The sequence below is a fragment of the Miniopterus natalensis genome, chromosome X (genome assembly GCF_054644295.1).
Source record: "Miniopterus natalensis isolate mMinNat1 chromosome X, mMinNat1.hap1, whole genome shotgun sequence".
Taxonomy (NCBI): Eukaryota; Metazoa; Chordata; class Mammalia; order Chiroptera; family Miniopteridae; genus Miniopterus; species Miniopterus natalensis.
This window is the reverse complement of record NC_142103.1, coordinates 96,439,701-96,467,084: the sequence shown is the minus strand read 5'-3', so window position 1 is coordinate 96,467,084 and position 27,384 is coordinate 96,439,701. Positions and strand designations below refer to the sequence as shown.

The 27,384-nt window shown below is 40.1% G+C and overlaps 1 protein-coding gene across 8 annotated transcripts in view; it reads right to left on the bottom strand.

The window, feature by feature from the left end:
* Positions 1-21,749, bottom strand: part of BCLAF3 (BCLAF1 and THRAP3 family member 3) — a 43,182-nt gene extending 21,433 nt beyond the window's left edge. The window contains exons 1-7 of one of the 8 annotated variants that reach the window (XM_087813307.1): positions 21,656-21,749; positions 12,720-12,786; positions 11,204-11,278; positions 7,234-7,794; positions 6,209-6,868; positions 1,630-1,802; positions 4-118 (exon numbers count right to left, since the gene is read on the bottom strand). In XM_087813307.1, the coding sequence (XP_087669433.1) occupies positions 4-118; positions 1,630-1,802; positions 6,209-6,868; positions 7,234-7,794; positions 11,204-11,244 (1,550 nt within the window). In that variant the 5' untranslated portion in view covers positions 11,245-11,278; positions 12,720-12,786; positions 21,656-21,749. Of the gene's footprint in view, positions 1-3; positions 119-1,629; positions 1,803-6,208; positions 6,869-7,233; positions 7,795-11,203; positions 11,279-12,719; positions 13,149-15,014; positions 15,167-18,925; positions 19,080-21,655 lie in introns of those variants that run through there. The other 7 variants (XM_016199364.2, XM_016199363.2, XM_016199366.2 and 4 more) reach the window with 7 other exon arrangements.
* Between the last annotated feature and the right edge of the window lie 5,635 nt (positions 21,750-27,384).

Below are 27,384 nucleotides of genomic sequence, written 5' to 3'. Positions count from 1 at the left end.
TACCTGTGAATTTCTGGATCTAAATTCGATTTAATTTCATTTACACCTGCAGCTTGTGTTCCTTGTATTTTCGAGAAACGCTCATGCAGAGTAATGACAGGTGACGGAAAATAATTTGCTGAAAAAAAGGAAGTTTTATCTCAGTGTAAAACTGATTTCACTTAAAAGATTATATATAAGCACAGGAAGAAGGGATTATTTTAAAACATCCAACCTGTTTTCTCTTGAAAATATGTGGGACCTAAACTTATTCCACAGACTAATTCATAGTGCTTCCATGCTTTTTCAAGCCCAAACAATAGTAAAACACCAGATTTATGAACCCCAGGATTCTGTTCCTATTTGACATGCCTGCTTACTTGTTGGGAGAAAAGAGTAGCTCTCTCAAAGTGAGGACCTTTCTTCTCCAAGACAAGACCTTACTATATCTGGGAAGCTCAACTTGGTCTAGAGTGAAAAGTAACTACAAAAACAACCCTGAAATAGCAAAATGATTCTGAACAAATGCTAAATGTTATGTTTACATATCAGAGAAGGTCTTCTAATGCCATTTAACATTAACTGAAGTTCACAAAGGTATTCTGAAATCAGCTATGCTTTTAACAGGATAGAGAGAAAGATGATACACTTGACTCATCAGAATGCTACTTAAGCAATCTTTTCCCCTAACTTGCTATTACTGTTCTGAGACAGTCTTCTGGATGTTTCTGCAATGCTAGCTCCCTTTCTGCCAAGAATTACACTTCCTTTGGGTAAGAGGGGCTGGAGCTAAGAAGGCGAATTGTTTCAGACAAACCACATGCTTCAAAGTAAATATATGTCTTAGTTTGAGGGATGCAGAGAAAATAATACATTTTCAAAATATGTTTTATGAAGGTAAGAAAGATTTATGCAATTATCTAGCAAGAAATGTAAAAATTTTGGAATTCTCCAAGGTGTCTAATTTATAATACCCAGAATTGCCTTACTTATACAGGATCACTTAGGAAAGTTATTCTACATGACTAAAATTTCTAATTAATGGAAATTGGCCAGCAGTAAAAAGAAAACAAAACAAGTCAATGCAAACCTTTAAAGTATTTATTACGCAACTCCCTGATGTCATAAAGTATGCCAAATTGAACTAGAATCTTTTATTGATCACTTAGCATCACCCTTCAGGTATGAAGTCTATAATGCCCTCAGGGCCATTAAGAATATCACCAAATGACCCAGACTTTCGGATTTCTGAGTTTCGTATCTGGTTTTTGTCCTTTTCTCCTTCCTGTTCTGTTATCAGGTATTGTTTCTTGCTCTCAGTACACTCGTCTTTTGCAGTAGCCAATTTTTCCCTTCATAACTTTTGATTTCTAATCTGTTAATTGAAGCATCAGCTTATTGAAACTACATATACGCAACGAGGCCTAGGTGCCATGGCTACCTTGAGAGTCTAGTACTCTTTAAAATAATAATAAAAAACCCCACCTAGGCTTGAATTAATATCTGCTACTCTCTTCAACAGATTTCCTAATTAATGATCTAGCTTATAACGAATTACTATTACAATATCACAGATATTTTCCTACATCTCATGAAAAGTCAGTACATTATTTTTGTGTTATCCCTAATGTATGTGCAAAATATACCAACCTTTAATTTGATGGATTACATTTATGATTTCCTGAGCAAATTCTCCTGTAGGTTTGTTTTCAGTATTCTGAGTTGAGTCAAGATGTTCAAACACTGGATTCAAGTTCTCAGTTTTCTTGCCAACAGCAACCAAATCATGTGACATCTGTCTCTCTGTCTTGCTAGAAGCAACTCTAGAATAATTTGTAAATGTTGAACTAAATTTGAAAGTGTTTTACTGAGGAAAAAACTTACTAAAAATTAATCAAGATAGCTATACAACTAAAAAGATGTTTATCTTTTCTTATAATTAAGGCAATAAATTGTATGCCATAAAACATGTACAACGATAAGTAGAAGAAAATAGTTACAGATGCATGGCTTTGAGTTCTTTTCAAATCAGAGATCATTAAATATTTGCCACTTTAATAATAAGATCCCCAAAATCCTAAATTAAACACTTTTTACTTTAAAAAATTTAGCAAGGCATTAAATACACTCCATATGCAAAAAATAATCAATTAGATTATTTTCTGCTCCAATATCCATAAAATTGTAAATCCAGTAAGCTTACAGTATCTTAAAATACTACCATACTTTAAAAGCTGATATCAAACATAATAATTTCTCTGACTTCACAGAAATCCTTATATCTCTATATCAGTAATGAGAAGCTTAGAATAGTATTTTGAAATCAAATTCTGTCTAGATTATTTTAATCACTTAGAAAGTCTCACTACACTCTCAGAAAAAAGTCTCAGTTGTCAGCAGTTATGATTAGAACTAATTATAGTGTTTACCCTAAATATATCCTTAAAGAAATGCTACCATTTATAATACAAACCCAGCTATCTTATAACTTTAATGCTTTCTGAATCTTTATAACTTTCATTGAGAGCTCTCCTGACCTTTAGGTACCATTACAAGGCTATTATTTTGACATATAGCTAACACTTATTGAGAGCTTACCGTATGCCAAACACAGGGGCTTAGAGCTTACAAACATGATCTCATTTCATCTTTACAATAGCCCTATGGGGAAGGTGTCATGGCACCAAGACAATGGATGTCTAAATTGTTTTGTTTTACATCCCAGAGGTCAACCCTTCATATGAGCATAATCCTTCCAAGTGTCCTAATGGGAAATTATACCTTATTCCAAGAATTCTGCTCTTGCTTAAAACTACTCTTAAATTCTTCATCTGGAAGCAGTTTATGAGTCACAGAAGAAAATGTCTCATTATTTAATCTTTATACCTCATTTTGAACCCAAAATGGCACTAACCAGCTTACACCCATTTTACTCCTCTGCACTTAACTCTAAACAGCTTTTGGTTTTTGCCAAAAATAAAGTTCACTGTCCAAAGAATTGAGATTTACAACTGCTAGGGTTCTTTATGAGTATGTTATAGGCTCTGAAGATATATCCAAGAGAGAAACCTGAAATATGTTTTAAATAACAGCACCACAGCTCCTATCTTCTTGGTTGGCACCTTCTCCATCAATAAACCTCTCCTTACTCCAATAAATAAATAAATAGATAAATAAATAAATCAGCAGCACCACTGGATAAAGTGATACTTCTTCATATAACAATAACCAATCAGATGGATACATTTGGGGGTGTGTGTATACATGTGCACAGATTTACTTAAGTCACATAAGAGCCATATATCCAAAACTACTCCAGGGTTATGAGTGGCTTACCGATGTTCATTTTTTTAATCCTCACCCAAGGGTATATTTTTATTGATTTTTAGAAAAAGAAGGGGGTGGGAAAAGAGAGAGACACACACACACACATCAATTGGTTGCCTCCCATACACACCTTGAACAGGGATTGAACCCACAACCTGCATATGTGAGCTGACCAGCAATTGAACCCACAACATTTTTGTATACAGGACAACACTCCAACCAACTGAGCCACCCAGCCAGGGCCATATTCTTTAAAATGTTCACTCCTCTAACAAGATGGCTTTAAGTGCCTATTTTTAACTTATCAGAGGAAAGGCTTCCATCTGCCTTTCGGTGCTCCCTGCTCCTAAACCAGCACTCTTGAAACAACTTCCTGCCAAGGCAGAAACATGGAGAAGTGACTTAAGTAAATCTGTGCATATGTATGGTAATAGTTGAGAACATGACTCTATTGAGGTTAGCATTAACCACCTTTGTTTTATGTATACTTCATAAGTCCATACATAATTTAATCCAACCCCACAAAACTCTTCCACAGCTCATTAATCAATAAATAATTATAATGAAAGAGTTTGTTGAGCATGATGCTTTATCATACTGAAAAGATGCATATATTTATTAAGTTATTCATTCTTCAGGTTTTCGAATAGAAAGGATTTGCAGTGGAAGCTTTTTATTGTACAAGCCATCTTTCAGGTCCTTGTCAGGTAATTCAAAGATGCTGACAGGTCCCACTGACAGGCCATGAAATTTCACAAAATTATAGTTTGTAAATTCAAACAAAAGATACAGCAACCTCAATTTTAGGAAGCTTACTTTTGTGACATATTATGAAGACCGAGCTACTATTTCTAAATACCAAATTGTAAAATTAACAGTGTTCAGTATCTTTAAAATAAAAACCCTTCAAAATTGCTATTTCTAGCACTCTTTAAAAGCACTACAGCCAATTTATTCTCTTTTAAGTATAAAACATTTCATTATTAAATGTGGAGGTATTGTTAATTTTACAGAAATTCAATATATTTTTTGCAATTTGATTATGCATCATTTTACCTCAAAAGAATAAAACTAGAAACAAAAATTATATACTGAATTATTTAAAGGGAAATGTACTGATATCTGCAATTCACTTTGAAATGCACTGAAAAATAAGATGGAACAACAGATGAATAGATGGACAGATATGTGATTATAAGAGAGTAAAATGTTAATTGTAGACTCTAGGTGGTGGGTATATAGGTGTTCACTGTACAATTCTTTCAACTTTTCTGTAAATTTGAACATTTTCATGATATAATGTTGAAAAGAAAAAAGCTTAACATCCCTAAACTTGATGCTTACAGCAGCCTTTGTGCTCTTAAAATTAAGAACTAGTAGGAAATATAATAGCACAAATAATTTAAGACATACTATATGAAATAGGATGCAAAAGTATTAATACTGTATTATGACACCCATGTGAAATACACACAGAGAAATAACAAGAGGAGCTGTACTAAAATATTAATAAAATTGTCCTAGGGTAGTAGGATTGAGTTATTTTCCCACCTATATTTGTCTTTCTATAATTGTATTTGTAAATGTTTTCCATAAACATATAAATATACATATGTATACTTAAAATATTTTTGCAAGTACAAAACAAAAACAAAAACAAAAAAACGAGGAAGGGGGCTGCCATACCCAACTTTAAGAAAAAGAACAAGATATATTTTGTTTAAAAAAAAAAGGATTTTGGGTTTGCCTAACTCTGTCACATTCTAAGCATGGATTTTGTTTTCTCTTGTTTTTGATTCAAATATAGATACATCAAATGTGAACATAAATGTACCAAATCAACATGGTCCATCACTTTTTATTCACATACTGGTACTGTATTAAAGTAATGAACAGACTTTAGCTGACACAGCCTACTGCAGTGCCTTATTCTTCTCAGAATTCATAAAGAGAGGTAATATTCATAATGCAAGAATGCACACAAAGCACTTTAGGAGAATATAACCTAGTATGACTAGTCTATTTTTCTACGAAATCATTAGGAGCTAAACCAAATGTTTTATAAATAGGCCTCTTTCTATACTCTAGCTTAATTTCCTCTACTTAGGAGAATCTAGTAGGTTGAGCCCCAGTCTTTTTTTTTTTTTTACTATATCTTCTTTATTGATTTCAGAGAGAGGAAGGGAGAGGGAGAGATAGAAACATCAATGATGAGAGATTCATCATTGATCGGCTGCCTCCTGCACGCCCCCAACTGGGGATGGAGCCCGCAACCCAGGCACGTGCCCTGACAGGGAATCAAACCGTGATCTCCTGGATCCTAGGTCGATGCTCAATAGCTGAGCCACACCCCGGTGGGCAGTCCCAGACTTTTTGAGATGGCAGCAAGAACCATATTAAGTCACCAGCTTCATTGCATCACAAAGGGTCACATGGATTTGAGACCCAGGCACTCCTACCTAAGTCGCTCTTCTGCTCTATAAAATCAGGGCCTACTAAGGTCGCTTCCAGGTGAAAAATTCTCTGAATCTCGGGCAACAGGGAAAACACTCTGAGAAACTAAGCAAGGAAAAGATCTCCTTAAACTCCACCCAGCCTATCCCTGGATACAGAAAATCTGGCAGCATAACAACATGCAAATTCATGAAGAGGAAAAACTCCATAGAATACTCTGCCCCTAAAAAGCATCTGAAGATTCAACATGGAAACAAGCAGACATGAGATCAGCCCATATTACTAATCATGAGATTCATCCTCTTTACAAGGCTTTTTTGAAAAAAATCTAGGCAATCCCTCACCCTTAATGGACTCTAAACACAGTATTAATTTCATTTTCAAAGCTTCTAATAAAGGTGGCAAAAACAGTTATTAAATATCATTAAGAAAAAAACAATGATAATACCTGGATGTATTTACTGTTTTCTTTGAATCTACTTTAATTATAAGTGATTTCTTCCTAAGATTAGGAGATGAAGGTTTCACATCAGAAGGTTTACTTTCATCAGGTTGATTACTGGAAGAGGTGCTCTCTCTTCTCGCTTCTCTTTCTCTCTTTACTTTCTTCTTCCGTTTGCCATTATAGGGTCTCAAATCATCATCACTTTTATTTGAATGAGTAGAGGCAGTGCAGTCTTTCTTAGGTGGTTTAGAAGCTTCTTTAGCTTGCCCATCTTCATTCTCTCTCTCTCTTCCAGCATCAAAACAACTGGACTCTCTATTTGCAGAGCCATTTTGAGAAGTGTCTTTTTTATCTTCTTCCTTAGAGTATTTCTGTGTTCTTCCATCCGAAAAGTCCTGGTCCCCATCTGAGGTCTTACGACGTTTGCGGCGACGGTCCCTGGATACCCTGGTTGCTGAACTGCTCTCTGGGGATTTCCGATGAGCACGTCGATGAGAGTGGTGTCTATGGTTCCGCTGATCTCTCTTTTCTTGGTAAGGTGAAAGACAATGCTTGGACTTCCACTGTGAGTTTCTGGAAGGCTCTCTGTTTTCATACCTTTCCATACCTGGAGATCTTTTTGATGTATGTTCATATTTTCTGTAATCATGATCCTCAGGATACCTGTGGTGACATAAAGCAGTTTACACTTGCACTACAGAGAAGAAAGTGAGAACTTCTATGTGTGGAGTGTTGGGCAGCATCACTTTAAATGCAGAATGCAGTGGTAAAGTTAACCTCTACTCCTTCAAGCCAAATCACAGAGGCTCCAGGTAAAGAGGAAATACCATTTTATTTTTAAATATTCTAGCCATCTACATGATTTACTCTAAAAAACAAATACTTCCCTACTACCAGTAGACATAACTACATTATAACTACTTTTTATTTTTTCAGATAAAAACTTTTCAAGGTGGTTATCTTTAACTATAAACACCTTTTCACTTGAGGTTTTATACCCAATTACCCAGGTTTAGTTTATCCTATACCTTGTCTGAAAAGAGCTCCTTCTCTCAAAATCTTCAGAGCCTCTTCTAAGTGATTGAGAATATTTTTCATCTTGTAACCTCTGGTAACTCAACTCATCTTCATACCACTCTCCTTCAAATCTAAAAGAATCTGCTATTGACCTCTCAGGTGATGTCCCTTCTTTTCCACTCCTTCTAACTCTGTCATCATCAGGAATATACCTTTCTTGCACTTGCTGAGGATAACAATTCCACTGATAATCTTGGTAGTGTGCACCTCCTGAGTATCTGGACATATACGGAGTTCTATCATCCCTTCTTGGTGAATATAGGTGGTAAGGCTCATAAGAATAAAAATTGTCTAAAGAGCTGCTTCTTATGCTTGGAGAAGGTGATCTATGTTCATAACATTGGTAATGTGTATCTTCACGAGAAGAAATCCTTGGTTTACTCTGTCCATGTTCCTTATCATTCATTCTCCAAGCGGATCTTTCAAGATCCTCCCTATAGTCGGAACAATAATACTCATGAGAATATCTTTGCTTGTAGTATTCAGGCTTTCTAGGTACTGGTGATGAAAACCTATGTAAACAAACACAAAAAAGTTTAGCTCATTTAAAGTCAATAAATTTTGTCTTAACATGACTTATCAAATAAAAGATTTGTTTTCTACTGTTTCTTCAACTCAAATTCATGAATTTGCCATATCTGCATTCTAAATTGTCCATGTGGGGGTCTGGTTATGCTTGCCCCAATTAAACAAGCATACTCTTTCCACCTGAACTAATGTATCCCATGTGCATATTAAAAAGGGCTGAGGACACCCGTCCTGTTGGAGGAAGACCAGCTTAGTTACACAGCAGGATCCATTTTGGAAGATTGCTGACAGCAAAGTTCTGACAAAAGGACTGGTAAGAGCTTACATCAGGTTCAATGGTCAGGTAAGAAAAAGGCAGGACACCCTGGCCAGGTGGTTCAGTTGGCTGGAGCATCATCCCTAACACCAAAAGGTTGTAGGTTCAACTTCTGGTCAGGGCACATACCCAGACTGCAGGTTCAGTTCTGTCAGGGCAAGTATGGGAAGCAACCGATTGATGTTTCTCTCTCACATTGATGTTTCTTTCTCTCTCCCTTCCTCTCTCTCTAAAATAAATAAAAACATATCCTCAGGTGAGGATTAAAAAATAAAATAAAAGAAAAAAAGAAAAAGGCAGAAGGAAGGCTGGATTCATACAAATAAATATGTGGGAGAATCTCTGGCAAACTGAACACAACCTTGAAATTAAATTAGAGTCTAAGAGTTTGATGCCACATAAACTCAAACTCAGACCCAAAACTGACCCCATAGCTTCTCCAATTGTCTATTCTCTCTACTAAGACTATCTTAAGGAGCAAAAAAATGCATACTTGAACATTGTGTGTAGGTGGGGGAAGAAAAGGGTCTTAAGACTTGACTCTCATGCTTGGATCCTTCATAAATACTACTAACATAGGTAAATTGCTTTTCCTTCCCAGACCTATTCCCTTACACATAAAATAAAAGATGTGTTATTGAAAAACAGCTTGCAACTTTGGTGAATGTGTATTTTTATGTTGCTATAATGCTCTCCAGAGACAGCACATCCTTTCTGTAACTCCCTTCTCAAACACCTCAGCATTGTCAACATCAAGCCTTTCATTCCCAGTGAGGAGGAAGACTTCTGTATCCAGATAAACCAGTCTGAGTTGTCTAGACTTCAGGATAAGAGAGAGGAGCGCTACTATCTGGAACACAATGAAGTTCAATTTTGCATCTGGGGAATGTTTCCTCCCATCTGACCTGTGCAATTTCCCCACCTCCTCCCTGAGGGTTTAATATCTTCTAATCAATGAAGCTGCGACTCTTGCAGCTTTTGTTATCTATCACTCTGTCTTCAGGTGCTGCCCCAGAGTTGGAACAACCATGAGTAAAAATTCTTTCCATTTGGTGACCTGCATACTTCTGACAAGAAAGGAGGCAGATTTAGGTTCCTCACATACATACTAGGATTTTTTTAAATGTATCTTTATTGTTTAAAGTATTACAGATATCCCCCTTTTTCCCCCACTGACCCCCTCCACCCTGCTCCCACCAGGCCTTCACCACACTATTACCTGTGTCCATACACTTACACAATGGAATACTACGCAGCTATAAAAAAGAAGGATCTCTTACCCTTTGACACAGCATGGAGGGACCTGGAGAATATTATGCTAAGTGAAATAAGCCAGTCAGAGAAAGACAAGTATCACATGATCTCACTTACATGTGGAATCTAATAAACAAAATAAACTGACATACTGGGATGTATATACTGGACAAGGCAGTATCTCCCTCTAAAATCACCAAACTACATATACTGGTGTGATATTTAGCTGAAGCAGAAGCTGTCTCCCAGCTGGCTGCACCTCATCAACACAGGAATAAGCAACTGGGGCCTCTGAGGACTTCCTGGAAGATGGCATCTCTTCCACCACTAGGGAGAAAAGCTGGCAGCCAGAGGCTGAGGTCTTCCAGACTGGACAAAACAGTCAATCTCTCACTTTAATCCATACTTCACTTTGAATACACTTTGATATTATATTTCACTTCAGGGTTTTATTGTATAGAGCCCCTTTCTTCTGAAGGAGATTGCTGAAATGGTTGCTATAATTTTCAGTTCTCCTAAAGGGAAAAAAGAGACCCAAAGAGTCTGTTGGGAGACAATTCTCTTTGGGTCTCTCCCACTCTGCACACCTTGTAAGCAGAGGCACTGACAGCTTTCATTCCAAGACAAACAGCCTGGAAAGATGGAGCCAGGGCCTCCCTCAGGGGCAGAGGGCCGATTTGTCTGCTATCCAGGATAATAAGATAATGTCTCCTCCAAGGCCAAAGCCCCTCATGGGACTTGGGTTCCTCAGCTATGTTGTCCCCCACTGCTTCGCTGTCCTGCAGCACCCGCCCTCAGGGGGATGGCAGTGAGGGGAACACAGGAACATGAAGCTCAGCCTGCCTGCTGTACTATGAGGAGTAAAGACCTTTGCCTCTGCTCCAGGAGGGCCTTATGACAGGCTAATGTGTCAACTTGCAAGAAGAGTAAAGTATCAGACTCCTTACGGTTTTCAGGGTCCTGAGAAGGAATCCAGAAACCAGGCACTAAGCTTGGCAGGCTCTTTTGTGCCCCCTCACCAGGGCCTACCACAAAAGGGTGACACAAAATGACCTCTGTGATGCCCTCTATGTTAAAATCATTCGTTTCTTTACATTCCCCATTTTTGAAACTCCTCCCCATTAAAATTTGGTCTTATAAACTGGAAATTAAAATTGTTGAAGAAATGACTGATTAGTCATTGTAGAGCCACAATGGTCAAGTCGTATTACCATGAAAAATCTTTGTCTGCCTTTTGTGTATGTAATTATGGTCCTTTATATGAATCCTAGAACATACCAGTGACTTTCACAGCTCTGTGCCTTTGTTCCTGTTGTCCCCCATAACTGGAATATTTTTCTTCTCTCTTTCTGCCTTTAGAAATTCTACTCATCCTTTAATGGCCAGCTAAAATCTCATTGCTTCTTTGAAGACTTTCTTAGCATCTGCATTTCCCATCCACAAAAGCAGAATTATACCCTCCCTGTGGATCCAGAATACTCTGTCTCAGTAAGTAGCACCACACTTTTCCCACCATCTTATTTATGCATTCATTGGTTGAGTCTTGCATGTGCCCTGACCAGGGATCGAATCCGCAACCTTGGCTTATCAGACGACACTTTAATCAACTGAGCTACCCAGCCAGGGCCCACTGCGCTTCTTTTTATTATGGATTAATTCTAGCTTCCAGCTGTAATTAAAGAAAGCTGTCAGCTCCTAGAAATACAACCTCTATCACTTTAAAGCACCTACTATGAATAACCAGGTCCCATGAGCTCATTAAAATAGGTTCTTAATAATACTGGTGAATCCAACCTTGCCGTACTACACTAAGGATTGCTCACCTGTGTTTCCACCCAGGGGATCTAGAGCGTGACCGTGTCATCCTTTGACATGTGAGCCACTATCCACTTTTTATACTGCAAAGAAATACAATATTAGCACGTTTGTAGAAAGAGCCTGCAATCTGCTCTAAAAACAGTGAATGCCACCGGCAAAAAAATTACTTAAGCTCTCAGTGCCTCAGTTTCCTCATCTATAAAATGAGGATGATAATAATCAGACCCATATTATCACAATATTGTAAGGATAAAATGAATTAAATCAGGGATGAGCAAACATTTTCTGCAAAGGGCCAGATAGTAACTATTTTAGGCTTTGTAGGCCACACATGGTCTCGGTACATTTTCTTCTTCTTCTTTTTAAACATCCCTTTAAAGATATAAGAACCATTCTTAACTCAAGCCCCCCCCCCCCCAAAGGCCTCAAACACCAAATGCAGTATAGTTTCATGATCCCTGAGCTGACTCATGAAGAGAGCTTAGAATAGTGCCTGGCACACAGTAAGTACCAAGTAAGTGTTCCAAAAAGAGGGGAAAATTACACAGAATTATTCTCTCTCAGTACAACCACTACTACTCTCCTGTCTTTCGTCATGTACATAAACACTTCATATAATGATAGTAAAAATGTTTGAGGATACTGGATGATATCTCCTGCTTTTTAAATGGTCGAATAATAAGAATTACAATGCCCAATTACAATACTCAATTGCTACCTAACTTCCACCAGATAAATATATCAAAACTTAATTAAGCATGATTAAATATTTAGCTTGCTTCTGATTTTTTGCTAAAATATGTGAAATAAGTAAAATGTAAAAGATACAAACTTGATTTTTTAAAAATATACTTCAGTCTTGCCCTGGCAGGTGGCTCAGTTGGTGGACCATCATCCTATACACCAAAGGGTTTCGGGTTCTCGGGTCCATATGAGAGGCAACCAATCAATGTTTCTCCCTCTCCCCGCCTTCCTCTCTAAAAAAATCAATGAACAATGTCCTAGGGTGAGGAGATATATATATATTTTTTTCCAGTCTTTAAAAAAAACTGATAGCTTTAGGGACTAGATTTTGAAAATGGATAGCTTCAGGGAATGTGATTAGGATATAATTTTCTATACTATTATTTACATTTCAATAAAGCTCCTCAGTTCTGAGAATATAATTAAGTAGTTCTCAACTTACTGGCCCCAAACCTTTGGTGGGTTTCAAAATTATTGCCATGGGTCCATGAATAATACATACATCCACCATGCACATATTATATAATATATGTCTCATATATTATAACCTCTATTTTACAAATTTCTGAAGATACTATGGTGACTGTTAAACTATAAATGGCTCTTGCCACTATGTAGTTTTTCTACTGACTGATACAGAAAGTACAATTACTATTTTGTTGACAATGGTTTAAAAAGGGAGTCTTCACAGTCAAACATTTGCAAACTACTGTTATAATGAAATTCAGAAGAAAGTAAAAGCATATAAGGTTAAAGGACTTGAACCAGATCACTCACCAGAAGAAGTACATTCAGTTCAATTCATTCAGTTATTACACTGCTTCATTCCAAAACGAATTTGAGGCTAGGAAGAACAATTAGTTCAGATGTACAATGAAATTAAGATAATAAAGGGGAAAATGTTAAAGGGGAAATTAAGATACTAAAGGGGAAAATATCAAAATGCATTCATTCAACAAATGTTACTGAGTACCTATTATTTGCCTGGGGATATAGCACTGTTCTGGGGATATAGCAGTGAACAGAAACAGGAAAAAATTTCTGCCATCCTGAACCTTACAGTCTACCGAGGGAACTTATAATTTAACTAAAGCAGCTTTGGGAGCCCGGCAGGGCGTGGCTCAGCATTTGAGCATCGACCTAGGATCCAGGCAATCGGGGTTTGATTCCCGGTCAGGGCACATGCCCGGGTTGTGGGCTCCATCCCAGTCCAGGGCGTGCAGGAGGCAGCCAATCAATGACTCTCTCATCATTGATGTTTCTATCTCTCTCTCTCCCTTTCCTTTCCTCTCTCTGAAATCAATAAAGATATATTTAAAAAGAAAAAGAAAAAAAGAAGCTTTGGGTATCAGTTCATACCAATTAAATTGAACAAAAATAGTAAACTCAAAGGTTGGGGTAGGGTACCAAATAGTCTTGGCAATGATGAAAAACATCCTTTTTCTGGAAGGTAATCTTATTTTCTTTTTTTTTTTTTTTTTTTTGTAAAACAGGTTTATTGGGATATAACTCATATACCATACAATTCACCTATATAAAGTATACAATTCAATGTTTTTTAGTATATTTACAGGAATGTACAACCATCACCACAATCTAATTTTAGAACATTTTCATCCCTTCTAAAAGAAACCCTGTTAGCAGTCTCTCTCCATTCCTTCCCTCCTTTGATAAGCCCCTACCTGACAACCACAAATCTTTCTGTCTCTATAGATTTGCCTATCCTGGGCCTTTCATATAAATGGAATCACACAATATGTGGTCTTTTGTAACTGGCTTCTGTCCCTTAGCATAACATTTTCATAAGTCATCCCTGTTATACCATGTATAAGTACTTCATTTTTTATAGCCAAATAATATTCCATTTTATGTGTATAGCACATTGTGTTTATTTATTGATCTCTCAATGGACATTTGAGTTCTATTTTTTGATTAAGCATAATGCTGTTCTGAACATTTGTGTACAAGTTTTTGTGTGGACATGTTTTTCTTTAGTGTATATACCTAGGAGTGAATTGTTGGGTCATATGATAACTATTTTACTTTTTGACAGACTTACGAATTTTTCCAAGCAGTTCCATCATTTTACATTCCCACCACCAATGTATGAGAGTTCCAATATTTCCACATGCTCACCAACATTTGTTACTGTTTGTGTTTTTTAGTATAGCCATCCTAGTGGGGGTAAAGTGGTACCTCAACTGTGGTTTTGATTTGTAGTTCCTTAATGGTGGGTAATCTTCAAATATGTAAGAAATTATGAAACTAATTTTACCTATTTTCCTTTAATAATTTCAGTTTAAACTTATTTCAAGGTAATAATTTAAAAGAAAAAAGCAACTATATATATTAAGATGTCTGTATCAGCTTTATAATAGGAAAGAAAACCAGTCAAACTAATTACAACCCAAATGCCCAACACTCCCAGTACAAGATTAAATGAATTTTAAAAATATATATCGAGTTACTTCCTACATTTCTCCCAGCCTTATGTATGTCTTTTCCTCCACATACACCACACTACTTGCTTTTTTTCTGATTAGGCCATGCTGTTCCTACCACACAGATGGCCCTCCCTCAGTCTCCCTGACAAAAATCCTTATTCTTTCGGGACTCTTTGACCATTATATCCCCTGGGATTCTTTCCTTGACTTTATTTTTCCCCTGAGTCTCTTTCTTCTTGGGAATTCTGGGTTTATCCTGTGATTATTTCAATACATAATCGTATTTATTTCAACAGGCAAAAGACTCCAAACAGCATATTACAAAATACAAATACAAATGACTTATGGACACCTGAGATGTTCAACCTCTGAGATGTTTGACCTCATCAGTAATTGAGTAAACACAAATCAAGATCATAACCGTCCCACACCTATCAGATTGACAAAAAAACAACAACACTGAAGTTGCATGTTTCAGAGTGCTGGTGAGGATGTGGAACAATAGGGACTCTCATATATTGCTAGGTGAGTATCCATAAGTATAACCAATTTGGAAGGGGCTGGCTGTACCCATTAAAGTTCAGCATGCTCATATCCCACAGCCCAACAATTCCACTCTGACATATACCTTGGAGCAACACAAATTGCTGGGCCTTATGCCAGGGGTAGGCGCCCCACTTCTAGCAAGTTTCCAGGTGATGCAGATGCTGATGCTGCTGGTCCACGAACTACAGAACCACTGGGTTAAAGGGAAAGGAGGAGGTCACTTGGAAGAAAATGCTTACAAGTGAGATTTATTGATTACATGATAAAAAGAAGTGTTATGATACTTTCCTTTGCTAAATTGAAATTAGCTTCATTGAAATTCAAACTATGTACTCAAAATGGGTGAATTTTACTGCATATAAGTTATATCTTAAAGCTATAAAAAAAAAAAAAAAACAAGCAAGCAAGCTTTAGGTAAGGAAATGCTCTAAGATTAGATCGGATATTACGGAGATGGTTGCACAGCTCTGCAAACATACTAAAAATCACTGAATTGCACACTTTAAACCTGTAAATTATATGTCACTAAAGCTGTTTCTTAAAAAGGTAACTTTGTTTACAATTGCTTAGTGCACATCAGCTAGTAATGAAAAGTACTGGCTCAGGGGCTTAAGGGATAAGAGAGGAAATTTCATTTAAACCCCAGAGTCTGAGCTAAGAATGGTTTTTACATTTTTAAACGATTGTAAAAAAAAGAATATGTGACAGAGGCTATCTGTAGCCCACAAAGCCTTAAATATTTACTATCTTATTTACTGGTCCTTTACAGAATAAATTTGCTGACCTCTGATTTAAACTAGCTTACTTGTGACTAGCAAAGTTAATTAAAGGAATCAGCTTTAGGAGAGAGCAGGAGGGAGGGGAGGGGGGGGAGAGAGAGGGAGAGAGGAAGAGGAAGATAGAGAGGAAGTAGAAGAGGGAGAAAGGAAGGGGAAAGGGAGACAAGGAGAGAGAGGGAGAGGGAGGGAGGGGGGAGAGGGGAGAGAGACAGAGAAGGAGAGGAAGAGGGGGAGAGTGGAAGAGGGAGGATAGGAGGGAGGGGGAGAGAGGGGGGGAGGAAAAGAGGAAGGGAGGAAGGGAGGGAGGGAAGGAAGGAGAGAAAAAGAGAGGGAGGAGGGAGGGAGAGAGGAAGAGGGAGAGGGATGGAGAGAGAGGGAGAAGAAGAGAAAGAGAGGGAGACAGAGAGGAAAAGGAAGAAGGGGAGAGGGAAAAAGGAGGGGGGAGGGAAGGAGGAAGGGAGAGAGGGAGGGGAAGAGGGAGAGAGAAAGAGTGGGAGAGAGGGACAAGGAGAGAAAAAGGGGTAGAGGGTGAGAGAAAGAGAGGAGGAGGGGGGGAGGATAAAGAGAATGGGAGAGGAAGGGAGAAAATGAGGGAGGTATGGAGAGAAAGGGAGGGAGCGAGGGAGGGAGGGGAGGACAGGGGAGGGGAGGGAGGGGACGGGGGAGGGGAGGGGGAGAGGAGGGAGGGGAGGGAGGGGGAGAGGAAGGGGAGGGGGGAGGGGAGGGAGGGAGGGGAGGAAGGGGAGGGGGAGGGGAGGGGGAGGGGGAGAAGAGGGAGGGGAGGGGAGGGGAGGGGGAGGGAGGGAGGGAGGGAGGGGAGGAAGGGGAGGGAGGAGGGGGGAGGGGAGGGAGGGAGGAAGGGTTTGAGAGGAGAGAGGGAGAGAGAGAGGGCTAAGGACCTGAACAGACATTTCTCTAAAGAGGACTTAAGGTGGCCAATAGACATATGAAAAGATGCTCAAGGTCACTAATCATCAGGGAAATGCAAATTACAACCACAATGAGCTATCACCTTACACCTGTCAGAATGGCTATCATCAATAAATCAACAAACATGTGTTGGTGAGGATGTAAACAAAAGGGAACCCTAGTGCACTGCTGGTGGGAATGTAAACTGACATAGCCACTACATAAAACAGTACGGAAGTTCCTCAAAAAATTAAAATGGAACTGCCTCCTCATTCTTGCTTGGCCCCTCATCAATCTGGCTTTCTACTCCACCACTGCAGCAAACTGCTCTAGTCAAGATCGCTAATGAAATCCAGGTTGCTAAATCCAGTGGTTATGGCTCCTCCTCCTCCTGGACCTACCAGCAGCATGTGACAATCGTACCTGCCTCTCAGAAACATTTGCTCACATGGATTCCAGAGCACTACACTTTCCTGGTTTTCCTCCTACATGTAAGGATTCCTTCTGTCTCTTTTGCTGGCTTCTCCTCATTTCCCCTGTCACTACCCTGATCCCTAAATAGGAACCCAGTCTTCCTCTAAATACTGATCTCAGTGTTTGGAATTCTCATTGTCTACACTTTCTCCCCAGTCCACACTCCCATTCAGTTGCATGGCTTTAAATACTCTCTATAAACCAACAACCCCCTATCCTCTGTGCTGCAGTCTCATATATCCAACAGCCTACTAGATGCTGTAAACATCTCCAAGAACAAACTCCTGACCTCCCTCCAAAGTTTGCTCCTCCTACAATCTGTCTCACCTCAGTAGATGGCAGCTATATCCTTTGAGTTTTCAACAAAGAGGCGGCATAAATGTCCAATAAACACAGGAAAGGATACTCAACCCTACCTAATAGGAAAATAAAATGTAAAACTTCATACTTACGAGATTTGCAAAAATTTTAAAGTCTGATATCCCCGTGTTAAAAGAAAGTGGAAAGAGTTCTCAATTAAGGGAAATTCCTCCCCAAAAACCATGAAGCAGAAGAAAGTCTATAGTCCAAGCAGAATAAATATAACCCAAAGCATTTAAGGATATTTTTTAAATATACCTTTATTGATTTGAGAGAGAGAGGAAAGGAGAAGGAGAGAGAGAGATAGAAACATCAGTGATGAGAGAGTCATTGACCAGCTGCCTCCTGCATGCCCCTCATTGGGGATCGAGCCCGCAACCGGGGCATGTGCCCTGACCAGGAATCAGGAATCCAACCGAGATCTCCTGATTCATAGGTCAATGCTCAACAGCTGAACCACACCAGCCGGGCTAAAGATATTTTTTTTAAAACCTCACCTTGAATCAGAAATTTTAAAACTAAGAAAAGATATAGACCAAAAAACAGTGAAATGACAGGAAAAATGTTAAATGAACTCAGAGAAAAAAATGGGAGAAAGACTAAATTACATGGGAAATGAAGAACAAATAATAACAAGGTGCCCAAGAGAGAATAAACTCGAGTGAAAATTTAATAAGGGACACTGAAACAACCAAGAAAATGAAAATGACTTTGTGGGGGAAAACAGAGAGTAAGTAGTGAAAACAGATGACAGGTAAAGAAGGAATAATATTTGTATTATAGTCCCTGAGAAGAAAAACCAACAAAACTGAACTAACACTTAAAACTATAATTCAAGAAAAATTTCCAGAAATAAAGAGACCTGAACCACAGTGGCTGGTGTGGCTCAGTTGGTTGAAGCATCCTCCAGTACACCAAAAGGTTGTGGGTTCGATTCCCGGTCAGGGCACATACCCAGGTTGCAGCTTCGATCCCTGGTCGGGGCACTATTGGGAGGCAACCAATCAATGTTTCTCTCCCCCCATCTAAAAAATCAATAAACATATCCTCAGGTGAGGATTAAAAGAAACAAGACTTGAATAATATCAATCTACACACTGAAGGGCTCACTTGGGAAAATTAAGCTCAATCAATCAACTCTGAAACACAGCCTAGTAAAAACTATTTAATTTCAAAGATAAAGATAAAATCCCCCAGACCTCTAAGTAAAAATAATAACTTACAAATAAAAAAAAATACACTAGCACCTGATATTTCAAAACCAACATACAAGGCAAGACAAAAGGTCAGTTTTTAAAATTTTAAAAATAAAATCAGTGAAAACAGGTGTATATGCCAGGCATATAAAGTTGGAAGAGGCCTAGTTTATTTCCTGGAGATGCTAAGTCTTCAGTAGATAACAATGATCACATAAGTGCTAGTACTTTCTGGTTCACATAGTATGTAGCAACTACTATCTCACATTTCTTACCTGCCTTTGAGGAAGCTGGGATTGCCTCCATTTCATAAGTAAAGAAACTGAGCCTCAAAAAGATCAACCAATCTGCTCCAATGAAAGACCTGAAACTAAAATCCAGGTTCTCAGACTCCAATACTAACACTTCCCCACCTTGCAACTCCTACCCTCAGAAAAATGACCCTGAAGGGACTGCCTGGTCATTTCATAGATGCTCAGTCAGCAGAATTGGACTTTAGCACACTCCAGAATAGTTGACATCCCGCATCACATCTAAAATTGCTGTCTAAATTTGGAAAGCAGCTTTTATGCAAAAAGCCTGGACTTTCTGTAGCCTGTAGGGCACAAAGACTACGTTTTATTTATCTTGATCCCAAGGACTGTGTTTTATTTAGCTTTATATCTGTCCTCCTCAGCTTTATATATAGTGCCTTTAAATATTTTCTCCTTCAACATCTGTGTAGATCCACTCATTCACCTAATTTTATAACTCTGAGATAGTTTTTAATATAATCTGGGGCATCAGCATAAAACTTCACATTTAAGTAGTGAAAGAGTGTGGGGACAAAGGATATCATAAAATAGCTTTTTGAATTCAGATATCTGCTTTAAAAAAAATCAAGATGCTTTTGTGCCCTGAAATTTTTACAAGATGACAATAATTAGCAACAAGACAAAGTATGTTTAAATGTACTTTTCCATAAATGTCTCATTTGACCCTTAAAATCACCCTGTAAGAAAGGTAAGGCAAATGCTCTACAATTTCTAATTCAGAGTTGAGGAAATAATCCCTCAGAAAACATAAGTGATTTGTTCAAGGTAATCAGGTAACACTGACTTCAAATGTCCTACTCCATGATGCCTGTGCCTCACCTATATAACCTTTCTTTACTAAACTGGTAAAGGTGGAATAAAAGATGAGAAACTGAAATGGTATCAACAAATAAGAAAAACATATGCTCTGACTGGTGTGCACAATGGTTAGAGCGTCGGCTCCCCCACACAGGAGAGGGTTACTGGTATGATTCCTCGTCTAGGGCACTTACTTGGGTTGCAGATTCGATCCCACCCCAGTGGAGGTGCATGTGGGAGGCAACCAATCGATGTCTCTCTCACATTGATGTTTCCATTTTGTTTCTCTTCTCTCCTCTCCTCGCCTCTTCTCTCTCTCTCTCTCCTCCCTCCCTTCCACTCTCTCTAAAAATCAATGGGAAAAATATCCTCTCCTCAAGTGAGGATTAACAAAAAAGAAAAAAAGAAGAAAAAAAAAAGCATAGCTAGAGAAGAATATCTGTATGTGGTTGGAGAGAACAGAAATGGCCCAAAAGTATTCCTATAGAAATCCTTTAAATGTTGTCTTTGGCTAGGGTGCAGAAAACTTAAGATTGTTGGTGGGAGTGCAAACTAGCAGATCCTTTCCAGAGGGCAACTGAGCGGTTCATATTTTTAAAAAACCAACAATTCTATCATCTAGGAATGTACACTAAGTAAGTAATCATGGATATGCAGATTTTACATTTCTCCAACAATGAATTTAAGTAGTGAAAAACTGGGAATAACCAATTAAGTAAATTACTACAGCCATATAAGGGCATGCTAAGTAGTGGGGGTGGGGTGGGGTTACTAAAGAGTATCCACTTTAGAACAATTTGTGCATTCATCGCTGCATACAAAATGACTGGAGGTGTGCACCCAGTGTACCCATGTGCACAATGCTTACCTGGATACTGTACAATGTTTCTAGTAAGACGTTTTAACGGCTTCGCGGGCGGTGGGGGATGAAACAGCCGGGCTTTCAAAAGAACATTCTAGTACCCATTTTTAAAATAACATTACAAAATAAAGCATTACTATACCATTATCATGAAAATAGCATGTATTGTACACCGAAACTTGTTACTAACCAATGTTGTATCAATCTTTAAAATACCGTTTAAAAAATTAAGCTCTCAGGAATCCACACCAAAACCGTTTCTTTTAAATTCCAGTCCTTCACTTGTACCGGTTCGTGTTCGGAAAAACGCTACAAATGTTGCCTGGCTAGAAGTCTGGCAGACACTCTCGATCCCTCCAGGCAGTTTTTACTTTGTTCCAGAAAAAAGCATCACCTAAGGGGCAGCTCTCGGAAAAGCGGCGAAGTTTCTCTCCCATTTCTTTCCGTCCCTACCCCCCCTCCCGACAGGACGGTCCTGAACCGACCGGCCCAGTTTCCTAATACACACTAGAGAAGCCCAGGAGAAGAGCCCATTTGCGGTACACGTTTCTAAAACGACAAGTTTTCCTCTCCAGTGTGGGGGAAAGAGCAGCCTTCGCTACTCCTTCTGGAGGAAGATACTACGGCGCGGGAGGAGCGCCCCTGGAGAAGGACAAAGGGGGGTTCCTCCGCTCCGGTCTCTCAGGCAACGCTTTCGGGCCGCGTCCGAGACAAGGACACCGTCCCTGGACGCCGCTCCCCCCCGTCCTCATGGCAGACACTCCCAAGGGCCCGGACCCCAGCCTCTGCCCTACTACGGCGGAGGATGGGGCCGCGGCAGCAGGTGCCCGGGTCGCTGAGCCTAAGAGGAGGCACCGGACCAACGGCCTGAGGTAGTGTCACCGGACCGGTAGCCCGGGAGTCCGAGCCCGGCAGCCGCATCCTCCCCGCCGCCCCACCGGCCATCCCAAGAACCGCCCCTCCCAGGCTACGGACACACCCTCCCCGCGGGTGGGAGCCTCCACGCCAGTCCGCGACCCAGAGCCACTCACCGGTCCCGGAGGTCGCGACAACCGCCGCCGCCCCCTCAGGCCTCGCCCCGAACACTGCAACCGCGTTCCACAGCAGCAGAACGTCGAGAGCTGCCGCGAACCCGGAACCACTTCCTTCCGGAACCTCCTGGCCCCGCCCAGGCCCCGCCCACCGTCCGCGGCATGCGCCCGGCAGCTCTCGAGACGCCGGCGAGGCTTCCAAACTCCGAGAGCCTCCCGGGCTGCTCAGGTCGAGGCGCCTGCGCCCTCTGCCGACCGTTCCCACCTCTGCGGCTCCGTCCAGAGCGCGTGCGCAGTCTGCCGCCCTGTCCTGGAAGAAAGGACCAATTTGGGCGTTTCAGGTCCCGCAATCCTAGGGGTTGAAGGTTAGGGACGGGAGCTCACCCCTCAGTGAGGGGCAGGAGCTTGGTCCCTTGGGCCTTCCAGCCCCTGGCTTGGCCCTCAAAGCCCTTCCAGAGCCATCCCACCGGAACATGCACCTCCGCCTACTCACTCTCTAACCAATCCCAACGGCCTCAAATCAAACTTCTACCCGAAAAAGCAAAACCTCCCCTCTGGACTTCCCAAGTAGAGAGGTTAATGGTACCAACATCTCTCTACCATCAATTCAAAATATTGACTCTTTTTTATCTGCTGTCTTGATTTTTCTCCTTCCACATTCCATCCACCAGCCCCAAAGGTAACATGTCCGTCTCTCTTGGAGCTTTCTCACTTGACACTTTGATATTCTTTTTACCCTTGCAAGATTTCTCTTTCAGGATCCACCTTATCTGGTAGTACTGCCTTTTACCTTCCTTGTCACTCTTATCTACTTATTACAGTAGCTTTCCTTTCCTGAATTACTGCCATCAGCCTGATGTGTGCAACAGCCATGACTAAGCCCTGTTTCCTTAACTACCTCAACCCACATGACTTACCTCTACTCTACTTTCTCCACTCATTCCCAGGCACACCTCCTAGAAAATTTAGACATTCATTGCTTTATACCGCTCCATCTCATAAACCTTAAGTTCACAAATCCCATTTATTTAGACTCACAATCCTCATCCTTGCTGTCCTATCCCTCCTTTAGTCCCGATATATTTTTCAAAGATCCCAGAGCTCTCACATCCCCTGAGCCTTCTACCTGACATAAGGCCATGGCTTTTGACTTCAACCACTTTTGTAAGCAGAGCCCCTTGATTTGCCCTTTGACGCATCCTAACATCAAATCACCATCTTAAAACACTCAAGTTATCTGCATTTTCCATTCCTATATCTATGTTTCCAAGCACTGCTTAGGAGGAAAAAGCCACACAATTATAACAGAATGATGCCACAACAAATCTATGGACACCCGCCACAGTAGAGAGCCGTGGTGCCTCTTAGGAATCCTCTTAGGTGACCTCTTCTATTTCCAGTAATTACTGTTACTAACCCTTACAGCTTTCTTTAAGCTCCATACCAATGATCACTTTCCTCTCTTCATACACAATTTTACTTCCTGTTTTGCAGAGAAAATTCCTCTGCATAGTATGTAAGGCCTTTTATCATCTGGTTCATGCTCACCTCTCTAGCCTCTCTGGTCCTTGTATGCAATGCTTTGGCATGACTGAAATCTTTGTACTTGAAGAGGATTGCTACTTTTGTTTCCGTTTGGTTGCACATATTGTACTTTCTGCCTGGTTAAGAAATATAAGTCCTTTTTAACTGCACATATATGGTTTCAGTTCAAGGAGGTTTTCTTTCATTCTACCTACAAGAATTGTCTATGCTCCATTTGCTCTGGTCTCTCTTTTAGGAAGAAGAGAGCTGTTCATGGTAGTTCTCTGCTTTATCATGTTCATTTCTTTATCCGTTTTTTTGAGGGGCTGGGCATTCTGGTATACCACAAATTTGCTTTTACTATTACTAATAAGGTTTCTCAAAGCATTATTTCTGCCTCTGTTTTTGCTTAAATTCTATTATTGAGATTTTTGTTTCTTTGCTTCGGTTCCTCCTACCGATCCCCTTCAATTCATCCTATTGATTTTTCATCTCATCTTCTCACTTTCTTATAGATTTCTGTTCTGGTTTAATAGAAGGCCTACCTTCGTGCAAAAGCATGCTAAACTGGTCATAAAATTTTTCTTTTGGACCTTGTAGTCAATCATTCTCATACGTATGTCCTTCTCTCTCTTCCATGATTAGTTTTGTGCACTTCACTTTATATACTGACCTCTTCGAACAAGGCGATCTTTGTTCAGACTTATTATTGGTTAACAGACAGCACAAGTAGATGGCCCTCTCCGTATTTGCTGTCTAGTTGTGTGGACAGAAAGGTTAAGTAGTTAGCACAAAGTCATGTGGGAGAGGAACAAATTTCCCTCTACCTTTCTAAGTTCTTTCCGCTGTTCTAACAATCAAATCAAATGGATATGAAACAGATTAACAAGAGAAAATAACCAAATTTAATTACATATGTATGAGACCCCACATACATGAGAGTCAGAGACAGAAAGGCGAAAAGTGGACATAGATGGCTTTCTAAGATAAGGGTGAGGTGAGGTGCCTTTGGGCTTCAGAGGGGAGGTGGGTCACTCACAAGATAATAAGATGTTTGATAACATTTGCCCTGACCTATAGACAGGTTCAAAAAAAAAAAAAAAAAGCTATTTCTGGCAATAACACTTATTAAGGGCAAGGCCCCAAATTTAAATTCTTTAAGGGAGAGGTAAAAGTTTTTCGGGAGCCCGGAGGGTCTCTATTGCCTTCAGCTCAAAATAATTCACATGCCTTTTCTGAACTCTTTTACTCACATAGCTCTTGGTGTGTATAAATACTTCATACACACACACACACACACACACACACACCAAGCCTAAGAGAAATGGACTATTATCTGCCCTTCCATTTATTTTATTTTTCTTTGATTTTTTACGCAGTTACATCTGCTGTTGAATGCCAAATATACTTAATACAAGCATTCTGTAATAGTAAGAATATGTTATAAGAGCAATCCCAAAATATCAGTGGCTTGTAACAACAAATGTTTATTTCTCATTTACAAGCCTATCATGGGTCAGCTTTGGTTCTTCTGTACGGGACCCAGGCCAAAGGAATAGACCTTATCTGTGACATTAGTGGTGTCATATCAGAAGAAAAGGAGCAAGAGTGGGGAGCATGAGCTAGATCTTAAAGCTTCTGTGTTTGAGTTGAATCAGGAACTCCAGGGGTGGGGCCCAGCATCCTATTAACAAGCCCTCCAGGGGTTTCTGAAGCTCACTCAAGTTTCTCAACCACTTCTCTATGGCTTGTACTCCCTGTAAACCAGAGAAGAGATATAGAGGCTTGATGAAATTCCGAGTGGTTTTAAAACTACTAATTCTTTTTTTTTTTTTACATATATCTTTATTGAGTTCAGAGAGAGGAAAGGAGAGGGAGAGAGAGAAACATCAATGATGAGAGAGTCATTGATCGAGCCCGCAACCCGGGCCTGTGCCCTGACCGGGAATCGAACCCTGATCGCCTGGATCCTAGGTCGACACTCAACCGCTGAGCCACGCCCGGCCAGGCTAAAACTACTAATTCTTAAACAGAGAAAAAAAGTCTAATTTAAAAAGAAGGGGGAGCCCGGCCGGTGTGGCTCAGTTGGTTAAGCGCCATCCCATGCAGCTGGAGGATTCCTGGTCAGGGCACATGCTCGAGGGGGAAGGGGGGTGAAGCATCCCCGGTAGGGGGCATGCGGGAGGCAGCCAACTGATGTTTCTCTCTCATCAATGTTTCTCTCTCTCTCCCTCTCTCTTCCTCTCTCTGAAATCAATAAAAACTTAAAAAAGGGGGGGGGGGCATCAGGCTTGATACACACTTAGAGCCAGTGCCCACTGTTATTGTCATGTTTTGGAGGGACACTGCCTCTGGGGAAATCTGCTCTGACACACATCTCCAGCTATCCTTCTGTATAGCTTTCTTTAAAAAATGCTGAATGATGAGAGAGGCAGATAATTAGGGAGGAGCAGGACAAATAGCGTTCTCATTCCTTGACAACCCTGTTGGCCCGGATTTTTCTCGTAGTTTCTGTATAAACAATTTGTATTGTGTTGGTCATGTCTTCAGCATCTACATTAGTCCTTATAACTCAGAGCTGACAGAACCAGGTGAGTTTTCCCTTGCCTTAACTATCTGACGCTGATTGTGTTCCTTAATACTCATAACAAAATGTGATGTATATATAGGGTGTCCCCAAAACGTATACACATGCTTTGAATAATTATAAAGGCAATGTTTAGTATAATATATTTCATTTTCAAAGCTGAGCTCTCAGCTGTTACAGTGTGTATACATTTTGGGGGACACCCTGTACTTAGCGGCCATTTTCTTTTTTATCCATGAGATAGACATTTTTTGTGGATGCTGTCCTTGCTTTACCTTTACTTTTTTTTTTTTAAATACATCTTTATTGATTTCAGAGAGAGGGAAGGAGAGACAGACAGAAACATTAATGATGAGAAAGTCGTGGATCAGCTGCCTCCTGCATGTCCCCTGCTGGGGATGGAGCCCGCAACCCGGCCTGTGCCCTGACCGGGAATCGAACCCAGATCGCCTGGATCCTAGGTTGACGCTCAACCGCTGAGCCACACCCAGCTGGGCACCTTTACTTTTTTAAGGGTTTTGTCAACAGTGGAATGAAGAGAGAAATTATGTGTATTGTTTGAAAGAAACTGTTTTTTAGACAGGATTACGCTGCAGATTCTTTTTGCTTATTCTAGTCACTGCTTTTATGTGTTTGCCTGAAGCGAAGGACAAACTCCTAAACAAGCTTTGGTAGTTACTACCAGCCCACTGGCACCATAAATTATTTCTGACGAGCTCTTTGGTAATGTAATATGCGAAGTGGCTTGGCGCCAGTTCTGCAAGTCATATGATATTTGTGGTTTTAAAACAACGTGTCACAACTCAGCAATTATTTTAAAAAAAAAATTGATTGATGTGATCTACCAATATTGATACAAAGCAAAAAAGGATGACATTAGGCTTAAAACTTAATTTTACTGCAAAATAATTTTTTAAAGTTCATTACTCCCTGTATTTAAATCTTCAGTGCTCCCCCAAAGCTTTTCCTCAAAATCCTTGAGAGGTTCACTTCACATATCGCTTCTTCTCAAGCAGTATGCTTTTGTGTCCTGACACAACCCAGACACCAATTCAAAAGCCATTAAGCTCTCAAAAAATGTTATTTGCCTGAAAAATTTGGTGTAACTCCACATTTATCCCCCCACCACAGTTTCTTCTTAATTTTTTATACCAATTCTCACTCTCCCTTAAACTGGTAGGAAAAGAGAACCTAATAGACCCTGTGGTAGATTTTATAATAATACAATCAAAATTTGTACTGCCCCTCTCTTCCCAGGCTCCCTACTTGAACAGTGAAAATGACATGTGGGCCTGGCCAGTGTGGCTCAATGGTTGAGTGTCAACCCATGAACCAATAAGTCACCGGTTTGATTCCCAGTCAGGGCACATGCCTGGGTTGTGGGCTCGATGCCTGGGTTTCAGGCTCGATTCCCAGTTGATGTTTCTATCTCTCTCACTCTCCCTCTCTCTCTAAAATCAGTAAAAACATTTTTTTAAAAAATGACATGGCACAGCCGGGTGTGGCTCAGAGGTTGAGCATTGACCTAGGATCCAGGAGATCAGGGTTTGATTCCCGGTCAGGGCACATGCCCGGGTTGCGGGCTGCAGCCGATCAATGACTCTCTCATCATTGATGT